The following is a 13,923-nucleotide window of genomic DNA, read 5'->3' on the forward strand; positions in this document are numbered from 1 at the left end:
ACCTATTGAACAGAGAGCTCGGCTCTCTGTTTAATGGATTTTAATCTAAATCCATTCTAATATTAATTGCAAATTAATTGTTAATTAATAATAATTAATTAGTAATTAATTTTATAATCACCTAAAATCCCTTCTTCGAAGTTCATATCGCCTTGGAAACCCCGCCTATGCACGCTTTTCTTAGCGTGGTGGGAAGGGAGCCCGGTGCGATGCGTACGACGAAGCGGGGATACCTATAAGTACCCGCTTGCGGGGAAATAACTGCTTTTCTTGCAAAATATTTTCAAAATACACATACACGCTTTTCTTAGTGTGGTGGGGGAACAAAAAAATTACACGGTCACGGTGTCCTCGAAAGAGGGCACCTACCTTACACACTTTTCTTAGCGTGCTGGGAAAGGTCTAGTTTTTCATAATTTTCCCCTAAACGGGGGGGACGCCGGGAGGCTGCCGAAATTTCAGGTGAACGCAATGCTACACTTGAAATTGAATGAAGCATATAAAAGAACTCAAATGAATTAAGTTTTGTAGACATAAACTCAATTTGAACTCGTACCTGGACTTGATTGAACTCAGAACAACAGAGGACTTGAAGCACATACATAGAACGGAACTTGAATCATGTTTGCAAGAGAGCTTGGTTTGAACTAAGTAAAGGAGATATATTACTTAAACTTGAATCAATCATGGACAATGAGGGACTCAAGCTTGAATTGAGTTACATGGAACTTAAATCACATCAAACTAAAAATGTGATACATGATATGATATTTAAAGTGAGATCATGATTGTTGAGTTAATATGCCCAAATCAAGTGCAAGAAAGTACATACAAGACTTGTAACGAATGAAGAGCCTCACTCACAAATCATAATGAAGAATCATGCAATCAAGTGCAACTGTGCAAGTTATTGATCAAGTGGATTAGTCGCAAACTTTCAACATGACATGTTTTAAATCAATGGCAAATGAAGGATAATCGTCTCAATTTGAATGAAGACACTAATAAGCATGCAAATGGGAGGCTGATTTGCTAACAGAATATGCTTGGAGGAGTTGTAATGGGTATAACTTGAATACAACGATCAAACTCCAAGAGGATACATCAAAGGAAATAATCAAATGAAATAAACATAAGATTATCTTATGATTTTCAATCCACCAAGTTGCAAGTGATAATAATTGCCTCTTATGTTCTACAAAGAAGTTCTCTACGAACCCATTTGACATACTAGTAAAAGATGAACGACAAATGTGGTAGCATTCCAATCAAGGTGCTAATAAAAAAATGGAGTTCCCAAATAAATGTTGAAAAGCTCTTGTACCAATCAAAATGCAAGCTAATAACTACTTTCAAGGGCAACGAGAAGCTTATGATATTCAACATATTTCTCACACAAGCGACATATTTGCAAAGTAGATGAGCATGGAGAAATACAATAGTGAAGGAGTGGTCCATAAGCAAAGCAAGGGAGATGTAGAAGAAGCGGATTCTTTGTTATGAATTCAGACTAATATATAAATGAGCACACAACAGTCTACTTTCAAATGAGAAGAATAGATGTTCTACAAGACCCTTGATTTATGTATAGCCAACATGAAATCTGCGGTATTCATATCAATCGACCAATGAACTCGTATGCTGAAGATTAGAAGCCCTAATGAAGAAAACTATTAGTTGATGCAACGATTGACATGCAACAGATACAAGCACCCGCAAACTCTTGTATCAAGGGTATTTTAGCATCCTCGTAGTCAACATAGAAATTCAAACACACAAATTGACTTTCATGCAATCAAGAATGGAAGATCTGCAATACATACAATATCTCGACAAATACAGATGTATGTATAACATGCCACCCTGTGTAGATACATAAAGATTACAGTAAATGCAGTATCCTGTAGTCAACTTCAGTCTAAGGATGAATACATCTACCTCCTGCAGTAGTGGATGTATTGTAAAGATCAAAATCACAGCGGAATGCATAAATAATACAAGTTCCTACGAGCTTCTACAACCCAAAGCAGGAGATTACTTAGTGCAATACAATCTACATGCGCAAATCATGCAAGTATTGCACGACAGTCTGCCTGTACAAAGAAGCGAACAACTAAATTCAGAAGCTGCTACGCCACGCCACCTGATCCGCAACTTCTATGCAAGCGAACAAAAGGCGTTCACAAATATTTTAAAAATACCCCTGCACGTGCACCGTAGTTTGTATACACATAGGTACACTAAAAGGGGTAAAAACAACCAAACACCCGTAAGGGCCCCGGCGAGCGTGTTATTGGTACACACGTGACGTCTAGGGATGCTGCGCGGGTTATTAAATTTGAACCCGATCCTCCTAAGTAGATAAAAGGAGTTGACAGGGTTCAATTATAAAATGCCCCCAAACACCCACATGGGCCTCGGCGAGCGTGTTATTGGTATACACGTGATGTCTAGGGATGCTGCACGGGTTAATAAGTGAATTCAAGTTCGAACATGATCCTTCTATACGGGTCAATAGAAGTCGACAGGGTTCGAACAATCAAACAAGTATACGATGATGATGATCGATATATTTGTTTTGATACATTCATATTAGGCCTTCAAAAGTTTATAACAATACAAATTCACTAATAAGAGCATAAAACATACGAAATCCGATCCTCTATTGATAATTCGATAGAGTCGACAATATTCAATCAAATGAAAATGATCTCAAACACCCCAATGATGGCTGTGTTGATTGTTTATCTCAACCGGAGGGGTTCACAAATATTTTTCAATTGCCACCCAAAATCTAAAACTCCACAAAGTCCAAAACCCAACAAATTTCAAAACCCAAAAATATTTAAAAATGAAATTATCCATCTCAACGCTTAAAGCAAAATTCATTCGCCATCCGTAATAGTTTGCCGAAGTAGACAAATTTAAAAACTACTCTATCTCACAAAGAGCCAAATGCCTAGTCGAAAATATCACTAGGATCCATTCTCAAAACAGTCTTCTGCCAGTAAGGATGTGGTACGTGTCCTTTGACCGGCGGTTTGCCGCCAAATGGCACCGCAGGATAAACGGTTATGATCAGGGGCCCTCTGAACTGAGTGGTTTTGCCGCCAAATGGCATCATGAAATATCGGTTATGGCCAGCGCTGTTACGTTCCTTATTGGTATCAAATCCTTGAGAGATGAATCAATAAGATATAATTGATAGGGCACAAAGGCCTCTGTCAGCTAAGGTGGATTCAAATTTGTCCCTTTAGGCAAACATCCAACCCAGGTCTACAAGGTCCCATTGGACGAAGCAACCCATGGCTGCCGACAAGGATCCTTCTGTCAGGTTGGGTCGACTACCTCCTCTGACTAAGTAGACCAGGGACCACGATGACCCGGGACGACGGAACCATGGGATCTTGATCGGGTCTATCATCCATTCCCCCACCATCCGCTTTAAGTGCAAGATGGTGCAATCTTCAATTTTAAATATCGAATTTCCCAAATTCCCAAACTTACAACAATTTCCAAATCTCAATACCCATGCTGCTACTATATGCCAGATAACACGTATCATCTACATATCTGATTGACGACTAGCCTTAATCGAAAGTTCTCTCTCGTGATCGGGAGGGGTAATTAACTATAGGGGCTTGCGCCTATAGGAAACCAGAACTTAGATCATAAAGTCCTCGCAAAATGAGGGCGAAATCTCTGGGTAGTGTCTTATCTACAAACCCATCTGCTTTCCAAAATTTACCTCGGAACTTATTCAGTTAAAACTCCCTCGCCGAATAAAAAGAAAAGCGGGTAGGCCGGGGCCAAATTTTCGAAGCCCACATGAGCCAACTTCAAGTATTAGAATATTGAATTTGAATCAATTAAAATTAGAGTGATTATTGAATGAGTTTCAAGTTTCAAATATAATTTTGAGCTTTAATTTAGAAGCTGTTTCCAAAGGAAAAGGATTGATGTGATGAACAATTTTGAAGTAAATACCAATTTGCCAGAGAAGGTTTGCATTGGTATCGTTAAGGAAACTCAAATTGACCTATTAATAGTCTATTTTTTATTCATCTTTATTTGATCTTTATGATCTCATTTTCATCCTAGAGCTCTTCCTTGTCAAGTATAATACAAAAAAATGTATAGTTTTTATTTTTCGTAAATAAGGATCTACTTTGTCTATGATTTTTTTTATTTTCCCACTCTTATTGGAAGAATGCAGGCCCATATACATTGTCTAACTAAGTAACAATTAGTAACTGTAATGCCACAACTGTAGCGGAAACCAACTCTACATGCTCTTTTTCAATAACTATGAATCTATTGCAATTAAAATATATGGCTGATCTCATGTTGTAATGCATTACAGATGAATCAGGTGCACGCAGAGATACGCCTTGCCCGCAACTTAATTGCGGAGAGAGATAGTGAAATCCAGCAAATTCGTTTAACCAATAATAAAGTAAGTATTTTCGATCTTATCCTTTTGCAGTATTCCTACCATTCATTATTGTATGGTGATTGATGATGCAAGTTTTGATAAAATCTCCTATGATTGCTTCTACTACAGTATGTTGAAGAAAATGAAAGACTGAGAGCTATATTAGGTGAATGGAGTTCTCGAGCAGCTAAGGTATGAATGGCTTTATATAACTTTTCCCCATCTTTTTGCATGAATAAAGTGCAGATTAGTCTTTTCTGCTTGTTTCATCTCAATTATACCGATATATAGCTTGAGAGAGCACTGGAGGCAGAAAAGGTTTCAACTATGGAGCTGCAGAAGAGAATTTCAGAACAGAGAAGCCAGTCATCTTCTCAAGTAGGTGATGAGCGTTGAGCCTTTTCATTTCAGTTTTTATAGCATATCAAGATGTATAGCTTTTCGCAAAGTGGTATTTGCAGGTTGCATTTGTGGTTATTGTGAGCGTTTTCATTGATTACTTCTATATTAATCTTATATTGTGGTTTTGAACTTATTTCTTTTAGCACTCATACCGCATGTTTAGGTTCAAACAAGATCAATATAAGAGCTTTTGATTTCAACTATTTGGGGTGTGAGGAACCAAATAGATTAGATATTGATTGAGGGTTGTGTCCAATTAATGTTAATCCAAATATTAGAGATGAGAAAATGGTAGTAGTATGTGCCCAAATATTTTAAGAGCTCGATTCAAGTAAAAATGGAATTGGTCCAAGAGACACGGGATCGACAACGACTGCCATTGGCAATGGGCACGTGGCGGCGGTGGTGGCTGATGTTGAGAGGGATGATGGTAACAAGTTACAGGATGAGGCTGTCATCACACCTCGCAGCAGAGTGGCGGAGAATTTTTATTGTATTTAAAAATGGGTAAATTGAACATTTTTCAAGTACACTAAATGTTAATTTTCAAATTAATCAATGAATTAGATTGCTTTTGGAATGCGGACTATCAAACAATCAAATTTTTAAAATGCAGGCGTTTGGTTCGCATTATATCTGAGTATATATGTATATATCTGTACTTAATATCTTTTAATTATATATATATTTGTGTATGTTGCATGCTTGAATGGTTGTGATTGTAGAGAGTGTGTGCTTAATGACTTGGCTTTATATGAATTTCTATCACAACACATGCAAAGATAAGTCACAATAAAGATCAGAGTTTTTTATGAGAAAAACGTAGAAAGAGAATAACTGTTGAAACTGACCCCTTTGAAATGATTTAATTGGATTTAGCAGTTGTATTTTGTTGGTTATAAATAATGCCTTTTCCTGTAATCAGAAGTAGTAGATATGAATTTTAGAATTAGAATTTCTTTATGAAAGTCGAAAATTTTGGGACATTTGAATTATTTTTAAAATATCATTAGTGATTTATTCGATTGTTCTCCTTTTAGGAGAGGAGATTAGATATAAAGAAGACATAATTTTAACATTGACATTAGGAAATTGGAGTTTGTGTTGATAGCGTGCATCTACTTTATTGGTGATGATATGCATCAATGTTGATAGTAATGGTGAGTGGTGAAGTTTACTTGAATTGGTGTTGGTGGCGACAATATGTATTGGCCTTATAGGAGATGGCCTACATTGACGGTAACGATTGCGATAGGCAATGAAGTTGGCAAGCATTGATTGTCGGAAGATTATAATTGGGCATTGATAATTATGTGACTGTGGTTGAAAATTTGTAGTTCTATCATAGTTGTCACAAGATTGTAGTATGTGATGGTATTTGAGAGACAATAGTAAGGTGATAGTGATCGTGAAACCATAATCTATTGGTAGTAGTCTAATGATGGTGGTCAGGTGGTCGTAGTTGGGTGATAATGGTCGGGTGGCTATTGCCATGTGATGGTGGTTAGGAAATTATAGTCTGACAACAACGATCAATGGCGGTCAATGATGGTTTTCAAGTAGAGCTCTAAAAAACTCTCGAGTCCTCTCCTCCTCAATCCAACATAGCATCGGATTCATCTTGTTAAGGTGTTTATTACAATTGGGGACTACATAGAATAAAAAACTCACTTGAAATTTTCTTATAAGATATTTCATATTTATAGGAAGCTTCAAGAAAAATAATCATCAGTAATACTTCCTTGAATACATAGAAAAATGTTGGATGGAGAAACTTGCTCTGCTAGAATCATGCTCAAAATGTTAACATGAATATTCATTGAAGACTAGCTATGATTGATACCTAATCCGGATCTATTTCTGATGGAATTAATGCAAATCTGTGAAAAGGGAAAACTTATAGGGCTTAGCCCAGTTGAAATGATTACATTAATGTATTTCATTGGTTAGAAATAATGCCCTTCCCTGTAATTGGGAATGATATTGATATAATATAGTAGATATGAATTGTAGAAGAAAAATTTCATGGTGATACTTGGAAGGCATATGAATTATCTTTAAGATATCATTTGTGATTTATTAAGTCATTCTCCTTTAAGTAGAGGAAACTACAAAGTCTAATATAATATGTGTATTGATGTCAGGAGTTAGAGTTGGCGTTGATAGTGAGCTTCATCTTTACTAGCTATGGCATTCATCAATGTTGATGGTAACACTTGGTGACGAAGTTGATAGGAGATAATGTGTGCCTACACCAATGGTGAGATTATTATTAAGTGATAATAGTTTGACAATGGTTGTTAGGGGATGGTGGACTCCAATAGCCATATTTGGGTGATGATGGTTTGGTGATCATAGTTGGGCAATGGTTGTCGTGGCAGTATTAATTTGGTGATGGTGGTGAGATGATCATAATTGGGCGAGGGTGGTCGAGAAGACTTACCAAAGTGATCTGGTCGGGTGGCCATAATCAAGTGATGGTAGTTGGGAGATAATAATCTAGTGATGCCAGCTAGTGGCATTGATGATTATTATTGTAGAGCTATAGGAAACCATTGGGTTTTCTCCTCTTCAGTCTATCTTGTTCGTCATGCAAAGGACATGAGTATTTATAATTTTTTAGAGTGACATTTTTTATAATTATATATAAAATTCAAAATACTCCATCAAACAAGTCATATTGATCATAGACCATTATTTAAATATTTGAATTCTTTAATGATGTCTTATTTAGGCGATTTTTGGGCTCATTGTAAATATGTCAAATTCAGAGATCATTCAACTCTTCAATTAATGCTTCAAAGCTTGTAATGCTACTGAACATTTATCTTTCACAAATTTATAAAAAGGTGCACATTGTTTATTCAATTAAGAGGAAGAAGCATCTTTGAGAGATAATATAAAATTGAGCGAATCCATAAAATCAATTGCCGTATGCTGAGCATGAGAAACAATTTTTTTGGTTCCGAGGAATGCGGAAAATCATTTCCCTCACTCAATAGAAATACGGAAAACCAAACAGTTTTCCGTATTATATTGAATGTGGAAAAGGATTTAATGCATTCTAAGAAATCAAAAAATAATTTCACATAATCTAAACATGCGGAAAATAGTTCTACGTATTTGATCCTTTGGATTTTTTTTTTTCTATTCCTTTTTTCTTCGGTATGTTTAGAATATGTGAAATTATTTTTTGGAAATTATATGCTAAACATTCTTCTTCTATTTAATTAAATTTAAAATCTACTACTTTTTATAAATTCACCTTTATATATATATTCTCCTTGCATATTAAAATATTAATGAGTTGAAGAATAAAAACATTAATACGAAAATAAACATATTAAAAATATCTTAATACTATTTTTTTTCCTTTTAACTAATTATATTTAATAATAATACTATATTGATCATTTACTCTTTCTCTATGCTATAAAACAAAATTTGTGGGACCTGCTGAAATAAATTCGTGCCACATTTATGAGCTACAAACAACTTGGACACACTAACCAACTAACCTTTTCCCATTTAAAAATGTTAGTGTCAGAAAAAAATAATAAATCTCCATAAATCATTAACACTGTCATTAAAATTTCTTTTGGAATGATTTTTTTATTGCTTTCTAAAATAAAATTTTAATAATTTTTTTTTAATTTTTTATTAAAACTCTAGTAATAAAAAAAACTTTTCCAAATGAAGCTTAAATTCAGATTGCAACTCGAGGCTTATATTTAATACTTGAATGATTTAATTTATGAATTAATTAAAATAATTTTTTTACATAAAAAATTAAACCTGTCATACTATATTTCAAATCAAATTAAATTGAATGAAATTTTAAAATTTGAACAAATCAATTTATTTTTTGATGAAAGAAAATATAATTAACTGTAACTATGAACACTTATCTTTAGCATAAATAATATATATTAAAAAGAAAATTTTATAATTTACAAGATAAAGAACATTCATATTAATTTTTCTGTCATTTATTTATATGACTTAATTTAATATTTAAAAAAAAGAATTATATTTTTATTTAATAAAATTTTTAAAAAATAAAATTCAAATCCATATTTTTATTAGATTTTTTTTTTTTTTTTAATTTTCATCTGCTTCAAAGATAGTTTTGGATATAGAGAATTATGAGCTTGCCCCAATATCATTACAGCCAAAATAGTAAGTTCTTATATTCACCATACGACCTTCATACATCCATCACATTTCCACATCTTCTACTTATTATGACTTTTCCTTCGATCACCCCTTCAACATTGCTAAAGATAACAACTTTAAGCTCTTCACTCATCACTATAATTTACAGAGATTCTACACAGCAACAATGGGATACGAAGCACAAGTTGCAACACCTGCAATCACAAATCAGTCATATCAAACCAGATTTACTCTTAAAAAAAAATCGATAGATAAAAAGCTTTAGGAGATTGAGATCAGTAAAATTACTCACCACACATATTCTTTCCAAATTCCATCTTGAAGTAGCCATTATCACCCCAATCACTACCCCATGAGTTCTTGATCAGCCAGTAGGAAATATCATCCTCAACTCCATAGCCAACGGCAAGAACTGCATGGTTTACATCCTGGAAGGAGAAGAGTTTCATAAATATTGCAGAGGTTTTATTTAGGATGATTTTCTTTCTTACTGTTTCTTAAAGTAATTTTGCGTTTAAAACAATTCTAGCAGAAATGAAGGTTGGGAACTTCATAATAAAATCAAACGGTCAGAGATTAGTGTGTTAAAAGTACTAATAATGTTGGATTAGAAATACCTTACAAAACATGAAGAAATGTTTTGCATTTAAAAATATCTTGTGTCATTGTTTTGGCTCTATAGCACAGTCAATTTGTCATGTATAGCGAAGGATTGAAAAGTATATCAGCTTAAAACATACCAGTGGGGACTTTCCACAAGTGTCACTGGTGTAAACTCCTTTCTTGTAGAACCTGAACCCGGTCACAACTTCAAATGCAACACTAACTGGACGAACCACTCCCACTGCATGTTTTAACTCATCCTCGGCACCCTAGACATAACATAGATCAAGCCAAAATGCAACTTAGTATATTATTGTTCATAGTTTTATATGCAAGTGGTCTACTAACATAAAAACGGATAGGAAATACTTGAGTTTGCAAGTAACCATAAGGGTAACACTTGAGTTCTCAAGCAAATATATCACCAATTGGTGAAAAACAGCGAGAATAGCAGAAAATCAGGGAGAAATCAGCACAAACGATAGATTGCAATATGAAAATCAAAGTCAAACATACACGGAAAGAGGATACAAGTGACCCTCAATTAGAGAGGAGGATCGTCTCTCCCAAATCTCTAGACGAGATAGTCTAGAGCCCAAATCACCAAGGAACCCTAACCAAAATAAAATCAAACATCCCCTCGCCCTAAAATATCTCATGCTCTTTAATATATAAATTTTCCTGAACTAATTTCCCTCCCAAGCCCTAGCCATCCCCTCCTTTTCAATTTTAAATTAAGGTTGAACCGGCCTAACAAAAACCTTGTGTTTAATCAAAGAAAAATAATATTGGAAATGATAGATTAGATGTCAGCAGTGATTTCTTGCTCCCTACACATTAATAATTCTCTTGATACTATTCTATCATATCCAAGAAAAATCTCATATGGTATATCAGTAGGTTTTCAAAAAAAAGGAGAAGGCAGATATCCCTTACCAGGGTTATGTTAACTAAATCAATAACTTTGACACCGACATTCTCCGGCTTGAAGCTGCAGAAACCATTGGCACCTTTGTAAGGATATGTCTCCTCCGTGTCAAGGCCTCCATTGTACTTAATATACTCAAAAGCTTGAGAAGGTAAGCCTCCATTGCATCCAAAGTTATTGAATGCAGAAGCGCAATCTACAAGTTGCTGTTCTGATAGAGATATCTCCTTCCCAGTCAACTGTGTATATGCAGCCTCCAATGCCCCAGTGGTACTGTCAAAAAAAATAAATAAATAAACATCACTATTTTACCATTAGCTGCCATTGGAAAAATTCAAGATGAAGCTATCACTAGTAAAGAGTTCATAATTATCGTCAAACAAATTAACTTTACTAATAGTTAAAAAGTTGATCAACTATTGATCAAATCTAAATCTTCCAAACAGTAAAGGGTTGATTAAGATTATTAAATCTCATCCTGCTCTTCACCTTGTCATTACTGAAGTAGAGTCTAATCTAGGGCTTCTTCCCAAGATATTGAACAATTGTTCTAACAACATAAGGATACAAAATTCCATGCCTTTAATCAACTGACTATGGTTTCATTTGGGACAGCTTTCTTCTTACTTTTTAAAACAGCTTTCTAGTACAAAAATTTTTTGAACTTGAAATTTTTATACTAGAAAGCCGTTTTAGAAAGCAGTACGAAAGTTGTGTCAATCAAAGCTTATATCTTAAACATCTTACAACGAGGTCATTTCATTTTCATTAAATTGTGTGAAGACGATATTCAATCCCAAGACCTAGCTGGTAATTTTGAAAGATCTTTACCAAGCTAACTATAGCTGACACTCATATATTTAATATACGAAACAAAGAAGAATCTCTTATTATAAATCAAGGTACAACACATAAAATTTATTGAAACTTTAATGAAAAAATTGAAGTAGAACTTAACACATGTAGCACTTACTGATATCAATCCCAACTGAGAGAAGTCCAGCGCAGAAGTTATAATTGAAAATTTTGAGTTATTTAACTTTCTTCCCTTTTTGTAATATTTAGCTGGATGATTTAGTTAATCTGATTTGACTTAGTAGATCTAAAAATTGCTCAAATTATCAGGTATAACCTTAATAAAAAATCAGACCAACCCGGTGTGGCCCGGCCCACCCAACCCACTTCAAAGCCGGCACTAAAAATTGCCTATGAAAGCTTCTCACCTGAAAGTCCAGCAAGAACCACAGTGCCCTTGGTCTTTTACAGAGCTCACTATTCCCTCCTCCCTCCAGTCCTTCTGCAAGGTCAAAACAATAATTTTATACACTAATCAGTCACAATATCCAGTCAAAACAGACAAGTCCCAACTGCGAAAAGTCCAGCGCAGACGTTATAATTGAAAATTTGAGTTATTTAACCTTCTTTCCTTTTTGTAATATTTAGCTGGATGATTTATTAATCTGATTTGACTTAGTAGATCTAAAAATTGCTCAAATTATCAGGTTTTAACCTTAATAAAAAATCAGACCAACCCGGTGTGGCCCGGCCCACCCAACCCACTTCAAAGCCGGCACTAAAAATTGCCTATGAAAGCTTCTCACCTGAAAGTCCAGCAAGAACCACAGTGCCCTTGGTCTTTTACAGAGCTCACTATTCCCTCCTCCCTCCAGTCCTTCTGCAAGGTCAAAACAATCATGTTATACACTAATCAGTCAGAATATCCAGTCAAAACAGACACGGCTTAACACGATCCGACACGAAACATACCGCCTCCGGAAGCGCAGCGTCCGTCAATTTGTGATTCCCCTTGAGCGTCGCCGAGCAGTTCTGCGACGCTCCAAGCTTGGTCGCCCTGAACTCCTCCCAGGTCAAGTCCGCGAACTCTGATCCAACGGCCAAAATAAATCTATAATAAAAAATAGAAAAAAAAAACAAAGAAAAACTGAAAAAATTACGTACGGTTGATGCCGAGTGTGTACTGAAGACCCTTCCGATTGTTGGATCGTATCAGCTGCAAATTCTCGACGAAGATCCCAAACCTCCTCCTGATCTCCTCCAGCGATCGGTAGCTCTTCCCATACCTGCAGACGATCACCACCATCCGATCATCCAATCAGATAGGGTTCAGTGGAAGGCAAAGAAAACCCTAATTTTACCGGTGGGCGAAGCGGGCAAAGCGGTAGGCATGGCGCCCGTCCCCGAGAGCGTGGAGGATGGTCTGCTCCATCGAGCCGAACTGGTCAGCGACGGACCGTATCACGTTGTCATCCTCGAAGTCGGCGAGGACGGCGATGACGGCGGAGAGGAGGAGGACGGCGACCAGGAGGCGATGGAGAGCCATTTGGCGTCGGATCAGTGCGTTTGTTTCCGGTGATGGGGGAAGTGGGGGTTTAATAATGGGGAGAGCCTGGAGATGATGCACGTGCTGACGTGGTTATACGTTCCCGCATAGACATTTTCGAAATGACAGGGATACCCTTATATTAACGGTTGTGAGGGTTCTACTTGTAACAAATTGGCACATAAGTTTTTGATGGCAATAAGATATTATTGCGATGCTGTTCGTATTAAGCAGGGAATGCAATGATATACATTTGTTCCGCTCGCCACCATCCCGGGAAGGTACATTATTTGGTTATTTTATGGGAAATAATTTAATAATTTTGGTGAGGATATACTAAAAAAATTATTTTAAGATGAGTTTAAAATATATAAATAATTAATTTTTAAAATAAATTATCTCGAAACTTATTTATTTTTTCTCTCATTTTGTGTAAGGCCATTTAAGCTTCTAGATTATTTTAAAGAGCATAACGTCATTGTAATGTATACCCCAATATGTTTTATAGTCAGGGCTTCCTCACCTACGAAGTGTTAGTTAAGAATCAAAGCCACATCAAAGGAAGCTATCTATGTGCAACCACAACATCCTATCCAAATATCTATTTCATTTACTATTTCTCTAGGTATACCATCTTTTGCAGACCAATCAACTTAAAAATAGGAGGATGAAATGCATGTTTGTGATCTTCTTATTAATTATTTTATTCATAAAAATTACATAATTTTAGAACACATTGTCAACTCTCTCTTCTATATTTCCCTTTGCCCTATCTGCCTAGCTAGACTTATCAATAGGGTCAAAGCATCACCTACGAATAAATTTGAATCCAACATCATTTTAGGGGCGATGAACATAGATTGATGCCAGTGACTAAAAATCAAGCACTACATGAAGATGCACAACCACATCATGAGAGTTCGATGAACATGGAGAACCATGACTTTACAACCCACCGTGATTTTATATAGTTGCCTTTATGTAGAAGAAAGGGGACTTCATGAATCATAAAGGCAATGAACACTCCATCATTATTGA

At 35.6% G+C, this 13,923-nt stretch overlaps 2 protein-coding genes across 12 annotated transcripts in view; one reads left to right on the plus strand and one right to left on the minus strand.

The window, feature by feature from the left end:
• Window positions 1-5,040, plus strand: part of LOC110109129 (protein FIP1) — a 49,772-nt gene extending 44,732 nt beyond the window's left edge. For all 10 annotated transcript variants that reach the window (XM_020840061.2, XM_028700387.1, XM_020840058.2 and 7 more), the window contains 3 exons: window positions 4,364-4,456; window positions 4,565-4,627; window positions 4,727-5,040. In XM_020840061.2, coding sequence (XP_020695720.1) covers window positions 4,364-4,456; window positions 4,565-4,627; window positions 4,727-4,831 — 261 coding nt within the window. In that variant the 3' untranslated portion in view covers window positions 4,832-5,040. The remainder of the gene's footprint in view (window positions 1-4,363; window positions 4,457-4,564; window positions 4,628-4,726) is intronic.
• Window positions 5,041-8,973: 3,933 nt separating this feature from the next.
• Window positions 8,974-12,922, minus strand: LOC110109127 (cysteine proteinase 2). 2 transcript variants are annotated; one of them, XM_028700380.1, is made up of 8 exons: window positions 12,701-12,922; window positions 12,504-12,625; window positions 12,312-12,427; window positions 11,768-11,841; window positions 10,553-10,817; window positions 9,754-9,885; window positions 9,306-9,441; window positions 8,974-9,207 (listed from the first exon to the last, which is right to left on the minus strand). In XM_028700380.1, exons 1-8 carry the CDS (start codon window positions 12,883-12,885, stop codon window positions 9,167-9,169), a joined length of 1,071 nt encoding a protein of 356 aa, XP_028556213.1. In that variant the 5' UTR covers window positions 12,886-12,922; the 3' UTR covers window positions 8,974-9,166. The 2 variants fall into 2 exon arrangements, with proteins under 2 accessions (XP_028556213.1, XP_020695713.1); XM_020840054.2 differs by lacking the exon at window positions 11,768-11,841 and adding an exon at window positions 12,146-12,219.
• Between the last annotated feature and the right edge of the window lie 1,001 nt (window positions 12,923-13,923).

Source organism: Dendrobium catenatum, unplaced genomic scaffold, assembly GCF_001605985.2.
Source record: "Dendrobium catenatum unplaced genomic scaffold, ASM160598v2 fragScaff_scaffold_1504, whole genome shotgun sequence".
NCBI lineage: Eukaryota > Viridiplantae > Streptophyta > Magnoliopsida > Asparagales > Orchidaceae > Dendrobium > Dendrobium catenatum.

Bases quoted from the DNA above. Each gene is read 5' to 3' on its own strand.
- LOC110109127 (XM_028700380.1), bottom strand. From the start codon at position 12,885: ATGGCTCTCCATCGCCTCCTGGTCGCCGTCCTCCTCCTCTCCGCCGTC. The intron at 12,428-12,503 runs GTACGTAATTTT...CCGTTGGATCAG, and splicing joins GTACACACTCGGCATCAACC to AGTTCGCGGACTTGACCTGG. The intron at 10,818-11,767 runs GTGAGAAGCTTT...TTTTTTTGACAG, and splicing joins GGTTCTTGCTGGACTTTCAG to TACCACTGGGGCATTGGAGG.